Source organism: Aedes aegypti, chromosome 3, assembly GCF_002204515.2.
Source record: "Aedes aegypti strain LVP_AGWG chromosome 3, AaegL5.0 Primary Assembly, whole genome shotgun sequence".
NCBI lineage: Eukaryota > Metazoa > Arthropoda > Insecta > Diptera > Culicidae > Aedes > Aedes aegypti.
In genome coordinates this window covers 359,899,498-359,918,946 of record NC_035109.1, presented here as the reverse complement: position 1 = coordinate 359,918,946, position 19,449 = coordinate 359,899,498, and the positions used below count along the sequence as shown (strand labels likewise).

The following is a 19,449-nucleotide window of genomic DNA, read 5'->3' as shown; positions in this document are numbered from 1 at the left end:
CAGACTTATTTGTCAGGTGGATTATTTTCAATACAAATACAAAATAAAATGCGTCCTTGTCATCATCAGTGCTTCCGGAGTGAGGGCTATGCACGTTTATGATGCTAAAGTTGAAGAACCGGCATTTGAGCCTCAACTTGCACATTCTTTCATTGCTCGGCCACCACCCGATCACGCGCCTTTGCATATCACCCATCACTATAAAAGCTGTTCCCGGCTCACGTGTGTTGCCGCAGCGGATCTTCAGTACATCGGAGAGTATGCGTGTGCTTCCGAAGAAGTTGAGAGATTTGCAGTTCCACGTACCGAGTTAACAATCGCTAGTCCATTTTCATCGCTGTGGTCTTTGTCGATTGTTCTGGTCCGTATTCACTCGTTGACGTTCCTGTGCTGGTGTATTTTTACGGTTGGCTTGCAGGCCCGACACCAACCCCCTAGATTTCCAGAGGACCATTCTATACAATCATGTCCTACGCTAAAGAACACTGCCTTATTTGTTCTGGGAAAGTATTGAGGAAATATCTCATAAATAAAACTCATTGCTCTGGTGAATACTACATAACAGATTATTAGCATTTTTTATTATTGCCACCTACTGGTGTAGTTAAACGAGGATATAAATATTCAAAACATCAGTTCTTTTCTGCACGACCAAAATCATCTTCCCGATCTATGCTTTCGTTTCTAGCTACGTGGTGTATAATGCGCATTTTACCATAATCATATATTTAGGATACTATAGCGTGTTGTATAATCGGCTCTATATAATAAATAAAAGAAACTTGAGAATATATATCGTGTTCAAGATGGCTTCTGCACATTATAAGGTGAATGCGATAATTGTTTTCTTAACAGTACCGGATATCGGCACGGAAATCGTAAAACCATAGTTTTTAAAAGCAGTGCCAACTTAAGTCCAGATTATAAAACATATAAATTCTGCTACATTTAACATACAATTACTTCAACTTCCACAGAGGATCTAAATCCTTGAACGGGTCATTGATCGCTTCCTCTCTCTCGGCGGTGGCTGTGGCCTGCACTGTTTTCATCTGGTACGAAGTCATTATCCCTCCTGGTGATGGTAGAATACGATTAAAACCGAATTTGTTTCATCCAAATCGATACTACTTACGCTTATTGAGAATACTGTATCCATTGTTCAATACAATTTGGTACGATAGTTGCATGTGATTGGGGTCTCGAAGAGCTCCCTTTTTCTGGCAGCATATTCGGTACCAAATGTCGACCACATCTGAAACGACAAGTAAGAATATTTTAGTTTCAATTCTATTGAATTAAATGACTGAACATCTAACTTATCAGGATTGGTTTCTTGTTTTGGGTAGCTAAGATAGATGCTACTGCCACGGCCAGTAAACACGATCGATCCGAACCATTCAAACAGTTGACAATCAATGGCTTCTGTTGTTTCGGTTCGTGGCTCTGCTGTCGATAGGCACCAATGACATTACTAGCAATTCCTAGGATATATTCAGCCGACTGCTTGGGCCAGAGTTTGTTCTGCAGTAACGTGACACTGTGAATGATATCCGATCCGTGCATTGTTACCCGGAGAGATCGTTCGATGCAATGCGTAAGATCGAACTGTTTGATCAGCGTGACAGAGAAATCACCGTAGCTGAGTTCCTGATTGATTTCCGTAGGCCAGAAAGTATCCAAGATCTTGAAAATATATAGTATTGTTATATACACTTGTTGCAGTAGTAATCATTTAGCTACGAACCTCATTGGGAGTGTGCAAGCAAACTACAACATTAGCCTGTTGGGACCAAGTCATGTTCCAGAAGTCGTTGACAGTGTTTTGCATGGGAGTTTGCGCCAGAATCATTTGAGGGCATCCGAAACCTAGGTCCTGTAAAATCAAATCAACAAAGTTTAGAAAATTAGTTGTCTTTATGAGAAATTTTATAACACGACTACAAACTAGCCAACAGAGCAGAAATAAACGAGTAAAACAATTCTGGCCTACATCGGATCACTTACCGACGCTTTTTCCTTGTTGAACTATGATATTTGTGTCAAATTGAAAATGAGGAAAAAGTTGGACATTGTGAGGGAAAGGACCGAATCAGAAACGATAACGATTTTCGCTTGCTTTAAGATTATTGCTTTGCTTTACGTAACTTTCTTCGAAAGTGATTCCCTACAAAACCGTTCAACATGATTTAACCTTCTCAGGGCTGGTAGCGATGAAGTGTCTTGAATAGGAACTTATGTCCAAAAATGATACCAAACAGGAACAAAATAAAACATTGCAAGAAACAAGAATCCAAAAAGTAACAAAACAAGAATAAGGAGTTTTAATAAGGATTTTGTTTTCAGAGAATTCGGCTAAACATATCCCTAAAATTTGGTTTCGATAACTGCGTGTATTTTTTTTTTTTCAGGAATTTCATCGAATTAATTCAGGTAGCCGGATACTATTTTTGGCACTCTGTATTCACTTCGGCTGTGTATTCTTTTTTTTTTTTTTTGAATCTATTGAGCTTATATTTGGCTACAATATGCGTAGCATGGAAGTGTGTCTTATGGCAAAGTTTCAAACAATTCGGACAAAAAAACCCCATGCAAAAGTATATCATGGAAGTGCCCTATACGCCCTATAAGTATCCCTTCGATTTTCGAAGATTCCTCTAAAAATTTCATTCAAGATAGCGGCAAATGTGCAACCTGAAATTTTGTAAAGGTAATGCTAGAAATTAGTAACCAATAATTTATACCGGGGCCCTCCTTAGCCGAGTGCCGTGATGCTACCATATTTCGCGCACGCTCCTAATTTCGCTCACTGCCATTTTATTCATATTTATTGATACATATTGGACTCTATAGTTGCATGTTATGTAACCATGGCTGAAGTATGATCAATCAAAATACTAGCCAACAAATTGTTCTTTCGCAAAATATGTTTAAAATGTCAGTGAGCGAAATTAAGAGTGCGGTACTTTACGGTAGTTAGAGTCCGCTACAAAGCAAAGCCATGCTGAAGGTGTCTTGGTTCGATTCCCGTTCGGTCCAGGATCTTTTCGTAATGGAAATTTCATTGACTTCCCTGGCCATAAAGTATCATCGTACCTGCCACACGATATACGAATGCGAAAATGGCAAATTTAGTAAAGAAGGTTCAGTTAATAACTGTGGAAGTGCTCATAAAAAACACTACGCTGAGAAGCAGGCTTTGTCCCAGTGAAGACGTTAATGCCAGGAAGAAGAATTTATATCGGAGTTCTTCCCAAATTCTTTCAAACAATTTCTCAAGAAAATCCTTAGTCCTCCAGGAATTCACTCAGTGATTCTTCCATCGGTTTCTCTAAAAAATCGTGTATGATTTTCTCCAGAAAAAAAAATATCCGTTCTGGATTTAAGATTTTTACCAAGAATTTTTCTAGAATTAGCTTCAAGAATTACTCCAGGAATTCCTCCTAAGATTACCTATTGAAATTCTTTAAAGAACTTTCCAGCGATTAATTAAAAAAAAATATATTCGAATTGTTTTCCAAAAAAGTTTCCAGAAAATTGTCGACTAAATTTTTAGAATACATTGCAATAATTTGAGAAACAAAATCCTAAAGTGATCTTTGATGAAACTTCTGTAGAAATATGCGATAAACTTCTGCAAGCATCTTTTGAAGAAATCATGAACTCTTGATAAACTTTTGGTGGAATTCCCAACCCCAGTAGGATTTGCAGGTGAAACGCTTTGAAACCCTCTGAGTAATTGCTGTAGTATTTGCAGGTATGACATCCTACATATCTTTCAATGAATTCATGTTATTTTCACTTGAATTACTTGTGAACTGTTTCGAAAAAATCTCTGGACGACAAATTCCTAGAGATATTTCCATAAAAATCCTGTACAGAGAAATTTCATCAGGAAGATCATCAAGACCGAAATCATAGAAATTTTATGGCATAGTCTCTGGAGAAATTTTCAGAGCAATTTCTGGGAGAACCCATCGATGATTGGAAGAAGTATGTAGTAACGTTGAATTTCTTTGACCAAATTCAGAAGAAATTCCTCTAAGCATCCGCTGAATAATTGCTAGAGAAATTTCTCGAAAAACTGTCTGGAGGAGCCCCTGTAAGTATTCCAGAAGAAATCTTTGGAGAAATCACTATGGGAATTTCCAAAGCCTTTATTGAAGTTTTAAAGAAAATATCAGTAGCTACAGTTCCTAAGGCTTTTCTTCGAGGAATCTGAAAAAAAAAACACCCGAAAAACAACTTGTGAAATGATCGCGTAAAAGTGTCAGAATTCACTGCAAGAAAAAAATGTAACACAGCAACTTCAGTGAACATTTTGTTTCTTGGAGAGTTTAAGGACCTTACATTAAAAAAGAGACTTATCAAAGACGTGCATGAAAATTATGACCAAGTCTCTAAATAAAAACCTACTACCAGCCCTGCATTTTAAACTTGACCTTACTGATAAATGCTACAACCTACCTTCACAAAAACGGCGTTGATATAGTTATCAGTGGCAGTCGGTAGCGTTACACGAGCATGATCATAGGGCACGCAATCAATCGAGCGATTCTTCTCCGGAAACAGTCGTGCCACGCTCACTTGCCTTTTGGACTCTTCCTTAACCTGTTAGATAAGAATACTCCTATAAAATTAGCTCTTTTGTATTCAAGTCCACCCTCAACATACCAGTAAATCTTGCAATTCCTTCCATTTGCCGTCCAGCGGCGTAGTCCCGTTCAGCGTCTTGACGTTCAAGCTATCGATGAACTTCTCCAACCGTTCAACCTCCTTGTGGAACCACTTCAGCGTGGCTTGGTCCTCGAAGGGATCCCGCACCGACTGTACCGTCACTATGCTGCTATCCACCATACTGCCAACGCGACTGTGGGTGCGAGAAGTTACCGGAGCCACCGTCGGAGGTTCTGGTAGAGAGCCGGCACGAACCGCTCTCATCGATGCACTTTCCCAGTCGAAATTCTGATCGATGGAACTGAGATCGGAACAGATCGATAGATTGTCCACGCTGGGCTTGCGGTCGATCACGGTGGGAGGAGGATCAGATTGCGCCGGGGCCACTGACGGTGACGACGGTGCGGCTTTGGTCGGCGTTAGGATCTCGCTTTTGATGTCTTCATCGGCGGTCGGTACCGAAGTCTGCGGTTGTAGAACAGGGACCTCTACCGGAGCAGGTGTGAAGTCAATGCCGGACAGAAGATCAAGGTTGGACGAACTTTTAGCGCCGAGAGAAGCAGGGGGTTGAGACTGAGGCTGGGGTTGGAGTTGGGGTTGCGGGGCTGCTGGGGTTGAAGCGTTTGGTTGTTCAACGACTGTTGGTTGAACGGAGGTGGTTGGCTGTTGATAGTTTGCGTACTGTGTTGGATCGATGGTTGAAGTATTCGGGTAAGTTCCGTAGTTGTAGGCGTTGGATGTCTGATTTGGGGTAGGTTGAGAGGGAGCGTTACAATTTGAATACTGATTGTTGTAACTGCTATCTGAGGCTGTGGGCTGTTGGGGTTGGGTGTAAGTCGGTTGCGTGGTCTGGTATCCATAACCTACAATACAGAAAGAGACATCGATGAATTCGAATGATTTAACCTACCTATGTACCTATCAGAGTGTTCAATGAAACCTGCAGTTTCTTCGCATTAGAATGTACATTGTTTAAAGTGAGTATAGAATAGAGTTATATATTACTCAGGAGCACATAAATGTACTGACGAGCCTCCAACCAACCCGTCTCTTAGCTCATCGGAATCCTAGTGTGCTGCGCTAGCCGGAGGCTCACGAAAATTTTAAAAGCGCGCGCAAGGCGATGTGCTCCCGGGGTGACTTGTCTCATGCGCTGCTCGGCGCTACGACTCGCCATCGGAATCCAAGTTGTGAAACAACTGCTTAGTAACGAAAAGTCTCTACAACTATTTTCGCCTCATTATGCAGGTGTCTAGATGACCTACATGATATGGTTGAAGATTCGCGATCCAAGAGTTACAATTTCGATCCTCGTTGAAAACTTTTGTAATCACTTCAATTATTGCGCTGAATTTTAAACAGCACATGTGACGGAGCGCATGAGACCGCAGTGAGACACATCTCAAGAAAAAGTAGGCGCACCAAAAAGGGTCTCACAATGTACAGCGCGCCCGTGCGCTTGCAAGCAATGAGGCTCCAGCACCTAAGGCTACAGCACGTGCGGGTCATTTGACATAAGGTCATTTGACATAAGGCCATTTGGCATAACGGCCATTTGGCATAACCAGAATAATATCCTTTCTTTCAAAATACCGTGTACGCACCAAACTTTGCGCAGTTAAGAAAATATTATCGGATTTTTGGTTCAAATAAGGCTAAAATATATATTTTTTCATTCAAACTTCTGCAAACGATAGGCTTTTAACCCTTCAGTAGAACACGTGATTTAAAAAGAATAAAAATGATTCATAAAAAAAAATAAAAAAATGCAAAAGGTGATGCAATACCTTGTGCCTAACATTGCGCACAAAATCTAAATTGTTCCTAACATTGCGCATGGTGTGCCTAACATTGCGCATGCCTTATATTGCTCGTTTGCTCTAAATAATTTTACTTTTTACTGGTTTTGTATTAGATAAAAAGGTTACAACTAATATGAGTTTCATCAGGAGTTTTTTTTCGCGAATTTCAATTTAATTTATTCAACCACCCCAAACATAGAGTGGCCACGAATAGTGATTTATTCTGTTCTTATTTTTTATTGTATATTCACAAGATTACAATCTAAGAAATATAGTTTACAGCCGTAGCTTATGCTTATTTGTTATCAAACGATGCTTTATATAGTTTATTCTCTTGTTTTTTTTTTTTGATTCATAATCTTGTTTTTTATTCTCTTGTTTTGTTTTTCTTATGTTGTTCCATCTCTTTGAATAACTACCGAAATTTGATGGTCGTATCCACTGCTAATAGCCGTGAACGATTCGCTTTCGCACAATTTGGAAGCTTTTAAAAAAAAATCTACTCTGTTGTACATGCCTTCAGCTGGAAGTGTAGGATTTCCAGATGAACTTGACGAGTCTTTAGCAGTGATGTGCTTCAACTGAAGCTCAGGCGAGCTATGCTCGAGAGTTTTCTCGTTTGTATATTAGTATTTCAAGCTGCAGGTTGCTTAGGGGCTGTCCCTTAATGGACGGACCCTTACTTTCCACTGAAGCTTCATCGAATCCATGGAAAGCATCGAAGATGTATCGTTGGAAAAAGTTCAGGAAGATGTATCGTTGATCGTTGATGTATATTAGTATTTCAAGCTGCAGGTTGCTTAGGGGCTGTCCCTTAATGGACGGACCCTTACTTTCCACTGAAGCTTCATCGAATCCATGGAAAGCATCGAAGATGTATCGTTGAAAAAAGTTCAGGAAGATGTATCGTTGATCGCTTGGGATTTATTATTTTTTATTGATTTGCCACCGGTACGATCGACAGCTTTTGTCATTTGCAAGGACGTACATGTATTTACGTGCCATTCCGAATTGCTAGAAATGCGCAAAAATTAAGACCCTCGTGTAAAAAATGGGTCCTAACATTGCGCATAGCTTTTTTCAAATAAAAATTTGACATATTAAATGGAAAATTAATGGAATTACTAGAATATTACCTTTTTTGCAAATACACCGCAAATATACTTGTCACAACACAGTTTTGTTCAGAAAAATGTTGATTTTTGGCAGAGCCACTCCTTAGCGCTTGTGCTAAGACGGTGTAAAAGTTGACGTTTATACGTGTGACGATAAGGTTTTTTTTGTATATTTACTAATATTAACGAGGGTTTCTTAGTAAACAAATCTATGTCAAATACTCATTTCACATAAACGAACATGTTGCTGAAACTGGATCGTTAAAAAAATCAATGATTGATTATCATTTTTTCAGCTTCTTAAAAATGCGCAAAGTTTGGAGCTGCGCAAAGTTAGGTGCGTACACGGTATGCCTGTTCTTGATGAAATTTCTTTATGCCAAATAACCGTTATGCCAAATGACCTTACCAGACCCCATAAAGCCCGTCCACAAATTACGTAACGCTCGAGGCAGGGGTAGGCTGAAGCGTTACGACACATACAACATTTTGAAAACTTTCATACAAAACACGGAGGGAAGAGGTGTTAACAAATTTCAATTTAAGCGTTACGTGATAAATGGACGCTGCCGCCTTACGAAGTTTAAAGAGTACAGATCCAACCTTAAACTTATTGGCGAACCTCGGATCATTTTGAATACTCTCTTATGGTTATCAAACGACAAATTTTCAGAGAGTATCATGTCACTTGCTTCTTCAAAGTTTTAATCTTGAAGATATGACCTTAAGCTCTGGTTTTAAACCAATTTCAGTGATGTATTTCGCGATTCTACATTAGTAGCCCAAATTTCAAAGCTCTAAAGTTACTGTTGCGTCCACGCATTCGAACATTTGAAAGTTGTAACATGTTCGGTGTTAAATACAAACCCTTCGTAAATCATGGTTCGTTTCAACTGAGTGAATTGAGTGAATATTGAGATCTCGAGTAATAAAATAAGATCAGATTGATCTGTGACTCCAAAGTGAAAAGTCGAGTTTTTAAAGTTATTGGAAAATCCGAAACAGTGAATTAGAAATTTATATTTGAGTAATAATAACTGAATTTAACAACTGGCGACGAAGGTAAATTGGATTAAATATCATCAAACGGAATATTTCTTGTAGCAAAGAAAATTCTAGTGTGATTTGTGTAAAGTTTGCAGAGTGACACTTGAGAAAACTTGAGCATAGATGGTGTGTTAGTGATAAAGCAATAATTTTGAATTACAGGCACCATTGAAATACGATTTTTATTCAAACAATTCAAAAAGAAATTATAACAAATTATAGCATATTCTATTGGTGAAATTCAAAGGCATCAAGTGATTTTTTTTTTTCTTTTGTTTAACGTGCAGTGGCCATCTTTTGTTCTTTCTACCGTTGCAATTATAATGGCCGCCATAGATTTTTCTGCTGTGGAACAAAGTACACAATTGCCTTTTGTTATGATATCCAAGAATCGGTCATTTTCTTGCTGATCATCAGACGTGAGCTACAATCAGTGAGACGAAATCAGCGGAAGAGAACTCATCGTGAGTAGTGAGTTATCAGTGAGCGGTGAGAAAGGCTATCGGCTGTGTCTCATCATTCCATCATCACTCAAAGGTCAAACACGACTGCGTGAGTGCATCTGCATCTGCATCAACCGTAAGTGTCCGTTTGATTTACTGTAATAGTATCATAAAAAATAATGCCATCTTTTGGAACATTGGATCACTATGTGAAAGGATCATCTTTGACTAATTACATGGAACGACTAGAACATCTTAGTTCGTTCAATGGTTGGACAGAGGCAAATAAAAAAACTGTCTTAATTGCGCTTACTGGTCCAGTGGTGTATGATGAGCTTAAGCTCACTTTCCCTACTGTAGAGTTAGCAACACTTAATTATGCTGATATGGTGAAGAAATTAAAAGAACGGTTCGATAAAGTGGACCCTGATATGATGCAGCGACCATTTCCGTAAAACTTATTCCGGAAAGCATGGTCAGTCATGTTTGTATTTCCAATCATGTAAATATTATCCGGAGCTATATCCAAGCGGACACCAACCTTAAAAATGATGTTTCCTGCAGCGTATTCAGAACCATTAGATGCACAAACCACTCTATAGAACGTTCCAGGTGCCCTGGGGGAAGTGGTCAATTAGGAACATATCCGGAACCATATCAATATGGGCATCAAACTTCATTATTTTCAAAGGTTATGCTTTCCGAAGCATTTCCAGCATCACCGACTGCCATAACCACTTTATAGTAGGTTCCAGGTGCCCCGGGGGATGTGGCCAATTCACACTTATTTCGATGTTTGATAAGACAAATGAGCGAATAAATTTATTCCAATCATTATTGAGCTACTCGTACCAATTCGGTTTACCGTTTTGATTCATATTACGGACACTTAAGGCCTCAGTGAAGTATAACCCAGCTTGGACCATACAAAATAAATCATTCTGTATGATTTTTAAACGTTATCGAGCGTCGGAAGCCCTTAACTTTCGGATGGTGGGTAAAGAATACGCGTCCGCAACTTGAATAATTTTAAATAAATCAAAACGTGTGGCCTTTTCATGATTCTTATTCCGGACGCTCCCTCACTTTTGCGTCATATTCCGGACGCTTTGATTCGAATTACGGACAGCTCATGATAATAATTAATGGAACAATCAAATTATCAATTGAAATCATTCAACCACTTAAGAGACGTCTAAGGTAGTTGGGCATTATACATTTGCAATGATATTTATGGAAAAAACCTAATAAAACGAGCCTCGAAAATGAGAACTTTTGGACGGCGAAAATTGAAACATTTCGTGTGAAATGTTTCCCATACAAACGAGAGTGTCCGGAATTTGAAGCTGTCCGTAATATGAATCAAAACGGTAGTTATGATTTCAAACGGTCAGCAGGTCGTGAAAGCTCAGGTGAAGAAACTGATGGTATGGAGTGTTTGATGATATCGGCAGTGAAAAAGATCAATGAACCATGTATGATAACAGCAAAAGTGCAAAATCGATCTTTGAAAATGGAAATAGATTCAGGTTCAGCTGTGTCGGTTATTAGTCAGGTTGACTGCAAAAAAATGTTCAGTAGCGTTCCAATGATTCGCACTAGTAGGCAGTTGGTGGTTGTCGATGGTGCTCGTCTGCGAATACTTGGTGAGATTTTGGTTCAAGTTGAGATGAATGGCCTCGTGGAAAAGCAAAAGTTAGTTGTTTTGGAGTGCAACAACAGTTTTGTCCCACTGATAGGAAGGTCATGGCTTGATCGTTTCTTTCCGGGTTGGAGGTCTGGTTTTACAAAAGCGGCGTTGGTAAATAATCTTGTCCAGGATAAAGGTATTGACGAAATTATTGACGATTTGAAAAATAAATACAGAAAATTTTTTGACAAAGACTTTTCAGAACCAATTGCTGGATATGAAGGGGACCTGGTGTTGAAAAACGATCATCCAATTTTTAAGAAGGCATACACAGTACCGTACAAACTGAAGGAAAAAATGGAGAAACACTTGGATATGCTCGAGCAACAGAACGTTATTACACCTATTAAGGCTAGCGAGTGGGCGTCGCCTGTGATAGTGGATCAGGATATCCGAATGGTAATAGATTGTAAGGTATCTATTAACAAAGCAATAGTACCTAATACGTATCCACTACCACTAGCACAGGACATTTTCGCCTCCCTGGCAGGCTGTAAGGTATTCTGTTGTCTTGATCTTGCTGGTGCTTATACACAGGTTACTTTATCTAGGCGGTCTAAAAAGTTCACTGTAATAAATACGATGAAAGGGTTATTTACATATAATAGGCTTCCGCAGGGTGCTTCAAGTTCAGCGGCAATTTTCCAACAGATAATGGATCAAATACTCCATGGCCTAAAGAATGTTAGTTGTTACTTAGACGACGTTTTAATCGCAGGTGAAACAATAGACTTCCGTATCTTGGACACCTTTTAACTGACAAAGGACTTCTACCATCTCCAGAAAAAGTTTCGACAATTAGCCAAGCTAAAGCACCCACCAATGTTACGGAACTAAGGGCTTTCCTTGGTTTGGTTAATTTTTACAACAAATTTGTACCTAAAATTTCGTCCAAGTTAAGTAGTCTCTATGCTCTGTTAGCCAATGATGCAAAATTTGAATGGACCCAGGAATGTGAGCAAGCGTTCCAGTTTTCCAAAACAGCTTTGTTGAATGCAGATATGCTTGAGTATTATGATCCAGAAAAACCTCTTGTAGTAGTTACAGATGCTAGTTCATATGGATTGGGAGGAGTATTAGCTCATGAAGTTTCTAATCCATAAAAACCATATGCTTTACATCGTTTTCTTTAAATTCAGCTCAAAAACGATATCCCATCCTTCATTTGGAAGCGTTAGCGTTGGTATGCACCGTAAAAAAATTTCATAAATTTCTTTTTGGTCAAAAATTTAAAGTGTATACTGATCACAAGCCTTTAGTGGGAATTTTTGGCAAAACGGGTACCAATTCATTATTTGTAACTAGAATACAAAGATACACCATGGAACTATCTATTTATGATTTTGTGATTGAATATAGAGCATCTGCAAATATGGGTAACGCTGATTTTTGTTCGCGGTTCCCATTGGAGCAATCAGTTCCTAAAAGCTTAGACATTGGAAATATAAACAGTTTAAACTTTTCAGACTCCTTTCCTTTAGACTTCGCTTTGATAGCCAAGGAATCGTCGGCGGATTCATGTTTGGCAGAAGTGATAAAGTTTGTTAGAAATGAATGGCCGGACAATGTGCAGGGTTTATTCAAAGATTTTGCATCATTGAGGACTGATCTTGAGGTTATTCAAAACTGCCTTCTTAACAGGACAGAGTTGTCATACCAACAGTTTTGAAAAGTGGCATACTTAAACTTTTGCATGCCAATCATATTGGCATTACTAAAATGAAACATTTGGCGCGTCAAACTGTGTATTGGCCAGGTTTAACAAAGGATATAGAGGATTTCGTGAAATGTTGCGAGGCTTGTATAAAAATGGGTACTGTTCCAGCAAAACCGCCTCATAGCAAATGGATACCTACATTCAGACCTTTCAGTCGTATTCATGCAGATTTTTTCTATTTTGAGGGTAAAACCTTTCTGTTGGTTGTAGACAGTCACTCGAAGTGGGTGGAAATAGAAATTATTTTGCATGGAACAGATGCAAAACGAGTTAACAGTTCACTTGTAACTCTATTTACTAGATTCGGTTTGCCTGATGTAATGGTTACAGATGGAGGACCACCGTTCAATTCCAAAGAATTCATATCTTTTCTAGAAAAACATGGAGTAAAAGTATTGAAAAGTCCTCCTTATAATCAGAGCAGTAATGGACAAGCTGAACGCTTAGTTAGGGTGGTCAAAGATGTTTTTTAAAAATATTTATCAGACCCTGAATTACGAGATTTAGATTAAAAAATAAAATAAATTATTTCCTAATTAATTACCGTAATCAAATAGCAAACAAGGATGGATTTCCGCCAGCTCACAAAGTTTTATGTTACAGACCAAAAATTTTACTGGACTCAATACATCCAAGTAAACAATATGATAGATTTTTAGAAAAACCTGCTGCAACGCAAATACAGGTGAAACTCCCTAAAATGCCAGGTCCATTTTCAAAGCTAGTGGTAGGGGATACAGTTTATTATAAAAAATATAGAAAAACAGATCCACAGAGATGGATTGAAGCGAAATATGTCAGACAAATTTCTAATAATACGTTTGAAATCACCCTTCACAGGACAACCATCATGGCTCACAGAAGTCAGTTGAAGCTTCCCTATTCTCAACACCAGAATTCAACACTGGTGCTTCTAGAGGTCCAGCGAAGAAAGCGCAGTCACTCGGAACCAGACAGAATGGAATTTCAGGGCTGTTCTGAGTCTGATGAAGAACCATTTCTAGGGTTTCCCGATGAAACTGAGGGACATACTTCCAACAATTCGAAGCGGCAGAAATTGAACGACGGAATGATTATGACTAGGAGCCGAACTAGAATCCAGAACACTAAATCGCATGATGTGAAGTGAAGTAGTCGAAAGAAATATTTGCATGAAGTGCTTTCAAAAATAGTTAGTAAGTAAAAAAAAAGAAATAGTTCATGTACTAAAAAAGAACATTCAGAAATCAATTTAAAAGCTTATATTAATTTTAAGAATAATCTTTTAAAAAAGGGAGGACTGTTGCGTCCACGCATTCGAACATTTGAAAGGTGTAACGTGTTCGGTGTTAAATACAAACCCTTCGTAAATCATGGTTCGTTTCAACTGAGTGAATTGAGTGAATATTGAGATCTCGAGTAATAAAATAAGATCAGATTGATCTGTGACTCCAAAGTGAAAAGTCGAATTTTTAAAGTTATTGGAAAATCCGAAACAGTTAATTAAAAATTTATATTTGAGTAATAATAACTGAATTGAACAGTTACATTAGTGCGGAATTTACTAGCCCGAATAAAGGACATAGTTTATTATTCAGGAACATTGATTCTGAACTTTGTCAGTGTTTTTTTTTCTTCTGTTAATCATCGACTTGTTTTTAAGATGTATCGCCTCTCACCTTAAAAAAGTATTGCCGCCATGTACAATCAACGATCAATTACTGGCTTTTAGGTGAAACTGCATTTTGCTATTCTTATGATTCAACAGCATAACTATATAATAATTTTACCCGGTTTAGAATTGGAGAATTTTAATTAGGTATGTTTCTATAATACATGTTTTACATTGTGAAATAATGAAAACTGTGTTCGTCGGCAATATTCTAGCTCTCACGTTGTAAAAAATGTATAGACTCAAAGCTAACTCGTTGTCAATTTTAGGTTCCACATAATATATTTGTAAAATGTAGTCATGTCAAAAGAGGATAATTCAGTATCTGTAAATTCTGATCCTGTTTCTGTTACAATTTATAATTCTTCGATGACTGACTTAGCCAATGCTTGATATTTTTCAGTGTTTCCTAAAGCTTTGCTTGAAATATGCTTGTGCTGAAATAGATATAAACGAGCTTTAGCAAAGTCGACTAAGGAAATGTCCCTGCAGTTTTAAGAAATCTCCATGAATCACTGCACCTGATAAGATTTCATCACTTAATTCATCAGAAACTCACCAGCATTTCCGTAGTACGAATTCTGCGTTTGATCCTGCGGGTAGTACTGCTGTGGCGGCTGCTGTTGCCCACCAGATCCATCAGCTGTAACCGCGGGCGGTTGCTGGTTCTGTTGACTGTAATCATATCCAGTTGTAGTGGCGCCTCCGTACGGATAGGTCGCCGCACTGGGAGTGGTTGGTTCAACTGTCGCGTGGGTGGCCGTGCTTGGAGTAGGTTGCGTGTTGTTGTACGCGTTCGCGTAGGTCGGTGCTTGAGGTTGCTGTACTTGTTGAGTGGTGTAGTCGTAAGGGGTTGGTTGAGTGGGATAGTAGCTGGAGGTACCGGATGAAGCTGTGGTTGTGGTCGTGACTGCAGTTGCTGGGGTAGAGCTGTACTGGTTCGCGTAGGATGTTGGCTGTTGGGTGGATCCGGTGTACTCGTAGGTCCCCGTTTGATGATTGTAGGTGTAACCCGGATAGCTTGGATAGGAACTTGTGGGGTCAGGGATGGTAGTTTGAGGTTCTTGCGGAGTCGGTTGCACAGGTTGAACGTACGGTTGAGGTACTTGGGTTTGTGGCTGTTGCTGTTGCTGGTAATATTGAGCAGTAGTCGTTTGGTTTGCGTTGGTGGTATGATTATAACCATTGTACGGCTGATTAACGACGCTGCTGTCGGTTTGGTATCCCGGGACTTGAGAATAAGCCGAAGAAGCAGTAGCATTTGGAACAGCCGGTGGAGTTTGATAGGTTTGAGTCGGCTGTTGGAGATTCATAGTTCCGAACTGTTGTGTCATTTGATTCCACTGCTGTGTAGAACCGACTTCACTAGAGCTGGATGATAGCGATGGTGAGGGTTGCGATGCTGGGTATTGATTGTTGTAGTAAGCAGGCATTGGGTTCTGATAGATTGGATTCACGTAACCCGTATTTTGGGCCTGTGTCTGCGTTGGCGTAATTGTAGTCGAGTTGGTACTCGATTGGAATGTCATTGAAGGCATTGTTTGTCCACCGTAGGGCATTTGCTGTTGTTGATAGTACTGCGTGTAATCAGTAGTGGATGCTGCAGGAACATTATTTGCTGATGAATAGTAATTGTAGTTTGCGTAGGAATCTTGATAATATCCTGCGACTCCAGTAGCAGCACTTGAAATCGGAGCTGTACTCTCGGATCCAACAGGATTTGGCCTCACGGGTGGGATGTAAACCGATTGATTGGGGTCAACACCAGCAGCCTTTATTGATCCCAAACTAATATTTCCAGATTTCAGATAATCTTTCAATTTTGGACCACCACTTGGTTTAGGGCTCTCTCGAGATGGCTCAGTCCGTTTGGCGATATTGCTAGATTTAAGTTTTTGATTGCGTTCTTCATCCTGAACATCGCAAGCAGCCTTAACTCGCGAATACAACTTTTGAACGTTCGCCTGCAGTTTCTTGTAGAATTCCAAGCCTTTAGCGCTCTTTGAAAGCAAATCTTCATACACGTCATAGGACCCTTGTAGCGACGAGAAAAACTGTTCCCGCTTATTCTTCGCTTCGCTGATTGACTTGATGATCGGAGCGCAACGAGCATAGATATCTGTCAGGGCCTTAAGAATGTTGGCTTGAGCTTTGAGGTTGGCGTCCAGGAGAGCAACAAGCTGATCGTGCTTACCGAGTTCTTTCTTGAATAAGTCTTGCATACGTTTCTTATTGTCCGAACCTCCCTCTAAAGCGATCAGTTGAGATGTAATATCGTCGTTGGTGATATTGTCACGCAGATCCTGGTACAACTTCGAACGTTGTTTCTTCATTTCGTTTACCTGAAAGACACAAAAAAACATTTGAAATTATAGCACAAAAATGCCATTTTTAAGTGTCTCAAGTAAATTTGTAAAAGTAAGCTGATTCTTAGAATTCCAGCAAGCCACATTTCTGAAGCTCAAATTGACGACTGGTCACTGGTTCTATAAATATTGATATGAAATTTAAACTATGATTAACCAAACTTTTTATTGATCTAAGCTACCAACCATGCAAAATAGGATTTGTACTTGCATGTACAACATAAATTGTGTTAAGTTGCACGAATCTATTTTGTTTGAATCGATATTTTAACTTGCTTCAAAGCATCAATAAATAACCTTAGATCTTCAAAATTATGAAAAACTTTGTTAACTTACCTTATTCAGAATACTCTGCAGCTCCTTCAACGTTGCCTCATCGAACTGGTCGCTACTGGACGGAATCTGCTTTTTGATATCATCCAGCGGTTGCGCCAAAATTTTCAAATTCGACACATGCAGCCCCATTGCCTTCCGCAGCGTATCGTTGCTTTCGCCGGCCTTGTTGTGCGCCTCCTGATACTTGGCGAATTCCCGGTTCAACTCGGCTATGTGTCCGCCACCGTTCGAACGCTGGCCGATCTTTTGCTGATAGTTGTCCTCTTGGATTTCGTCTTGCTTCAGCATGTGTTTGATCTCTTTCAGCATTAGTTCCACTTCGGAACAAGTTTCGGCCAAGTTGGACATCGATTGCACTAAGTCTGGAATCGCAGTTGGTTTTGCATTCAGTTCGGCGCAGCGATCGACTAAGCCTTGTGGTAGGCGAAAATCATTGAAACTGTTTGGGTTTTGCACGTTGATAGCATCCAGGTTCAACGAACTCATGAAAGAAGCCAGTTCGTTGTCCTTGTCTTCGACTTTGGTTCCTACAGTTCTAAGAAGGGTTGCCTTTTCTTCGCTGTACACCGAACTGCTTTCGTGCGCCTTCATGGGAACCAAACGATGGAATATGTCCTCTCCCATGGCATCCGCGTCCGTCACGTTGAACGCGATTCCGTGGACCAGATTTGCTCCTTGAACTGCTGAAATCGAGCTCAATTCCGGTACCTCTTCATGATAAATAAATTCGTTTTCATTCTTGGCTGATTTCCGCTTCGCCTCCACCACATCCATCGTAAATTGCAGTGCATCGTTCACTTGATCTATATTCGCAAGCCCCTTCGACTCTTTCCGCGCTTCTTCCAGCTTATCAAACGAAGCCTGATAAAGCACCACTCTCTCGCCCATCTTTTGCTGCTCTTCGGATTGTTGTCCCTGATAAAGCAGCAATATGCACGACAAATAAGATATCTTGAATTTCACGTACTTTCTCCACTCCTTAAACTGCTTGCTGCCCACAATGTCCTGGATTCGTCCGTCCTCTCCGTTTTGCGTCAACAGAGCAGCCAAAGCCGAGTTGTAATAGATCACAATCTGAGCGGTCACTTTCGCAATAATCCCAGACTTTCTGTTATCACAAAGACTCTTCTCCATGATGCACTCTTGAGCCTGTGCGAAACAAAGAGCTTGCATGAAGATCAGCAATTCCGTCGACAAATCGCCCTGCAGCAATAAGGCATAATTATCCTTGATGTATCCGAAGGCCCAAGCAGCACACTGGAAATGGGTGCAAGCTTTCTTCATACTTTCTGGATCTGCTCTACCTTCGGCCGCCCCAAGCTGCGTGTGCAATGCTCCGTAATTATGCAAAATGACTGCCATTTCAAACTTGATATTGCTCTTCTGCAGAGTCGAACCGCTGTACAAATCTCGCCAGTTGAAGCTCAGCATCTGATGGCTTTCCGGCATCTGGTTCAGCAGGAATCGATTCTGGATCGAATGCAGTTGACAGTAGTAGCGTTTCATCACCGTTGTTCCATCGACATCCTGTGAGGGGCGAACGGCAGTTCCCCGGAGCTGTTCCAACTGGTAACACTCCTTCGAGTAAGAGTCCGGATCTTCATGATAATATTCCGCTATGTACTGTCGTGGGAAAATTAAACAGAACAATGATAACAATTTAATCAGGTGACGTCATCTTTGCATATTTACTGTGATTATTCATCCACGATCCATGGCTTCATACATTCAAACCATTTCACATCGGAAATTCGAAATTACATATCAATCCCCATTACAAGAAAACATCCAATAATTCCGCCTAATTAAATTTACATCAGAGGACGTGACACCAATTTTCACCTCTCTCCCAAGGAATTAGAGGATTACCTGTTTCAGCGGCCCAAAACTCGTCGGTTCCGGGCTGACTTTCAGCTCGAAGCTGACCATCGGCATTCGGGGGACAGCTTCCATTGCTAGCGGCACCGATTTCGAGACGTTTACACCATAAATTTCACTGGAATCTTCCGAAATAAGGACAAATTATTTTGCACTGTTCAGTAGGTAATCCTGTTGGCTGGATGATGATTATTTTTTTCACTGAGCAGTCGATGACGTTTACGAGGAAAATAATGACAAAAACAACAGCGCGATGACAGTGGTGGGTGCAACTGCGCGGAACAAACATGAAACCAGGGATGCCAGGAAACTTTTTTAGTGTTCTTTCTTTAAGGTTATGGTAGTTTAATTCCTAACTCACTCAAATAAATATTAGTGCATTTTTTTATTCAAAAGGACACGCGGCGCTTCCCAGAAAAAAGTAGCAACCACAGTTTTGCTCCCGTTTTTATGAGCGCCAATGGCCGCCACAGCAACCTCGCTTTCTGATAGGGATCAAGTGGTTCGACATTTGGCTTGGGTCTTTTTACAGCGAATCGACAAGTTTGATGACTAGTCTTTTCGAGTTGCGGTCAAATGACACAAGCCAAATGTCAAATCACCTGATCCCTACCAGAAAGCTAGCTTGTTAGCGGCATAAAAAGCTTAATAGAGCGAATTTATTGCACTTCAAGATCTTAGTGTTGATTATTTTTATGAAATGATTGAAAAATTGAAAATATCAATT

At 39.9% G+C, this 19,449-nt stretch overlaps 1 protein-coding gene across 2 annotated transcripts; it reads right to left on the bottom strand.

The window, feature by feature from the left end:
* Window positions 1-543: 543 nt before the first annotated feature.
* LOC5574076 (tyrosine-protein phosphatase non-receptor type 23) lies at window positions 544-18,944 on the bottom strand. Of its 2 annotated transcripts, XM_021854303.1 has the most exons (10): window positions 18,714-18,944; window positions 16,845-18,467; window positions 14,702-16,484; window positions 4,675-5,540; window positions 4,468-4,611; window positions 2,008-2,028; window positions 1,748-1,876; window positions 1,320-1,686; window positions 1,136-1,255; window positions 544-1,075 (listed from the first exon to the last, which is right to left on the bottom strand). In XM_021854303.1, the coding sequence occupies exons 1-10, from the start codon at window positions 18,795-18,797 to the stop codon at window positions 960-962; spliced, it is 5,253 nt and encodes a 1,750-aa protein (XP_021709995.1). In that variant the 5' UTR covers window positions 18,798-18,944; the 3' UTR covers window positions 544-959. The 2 variants fall into 2 exon arrangements, with proteins under 2 accessions (XP_021709995.1, XP_021709996.1); XM_021854304.1 differs by lacking the exon at window positions 2,008-2,028 and having other exon boundaries at window positions 18,714-18,943.
* Window positions 18,945-19,449: the final 505 nt, after the last annotated feature.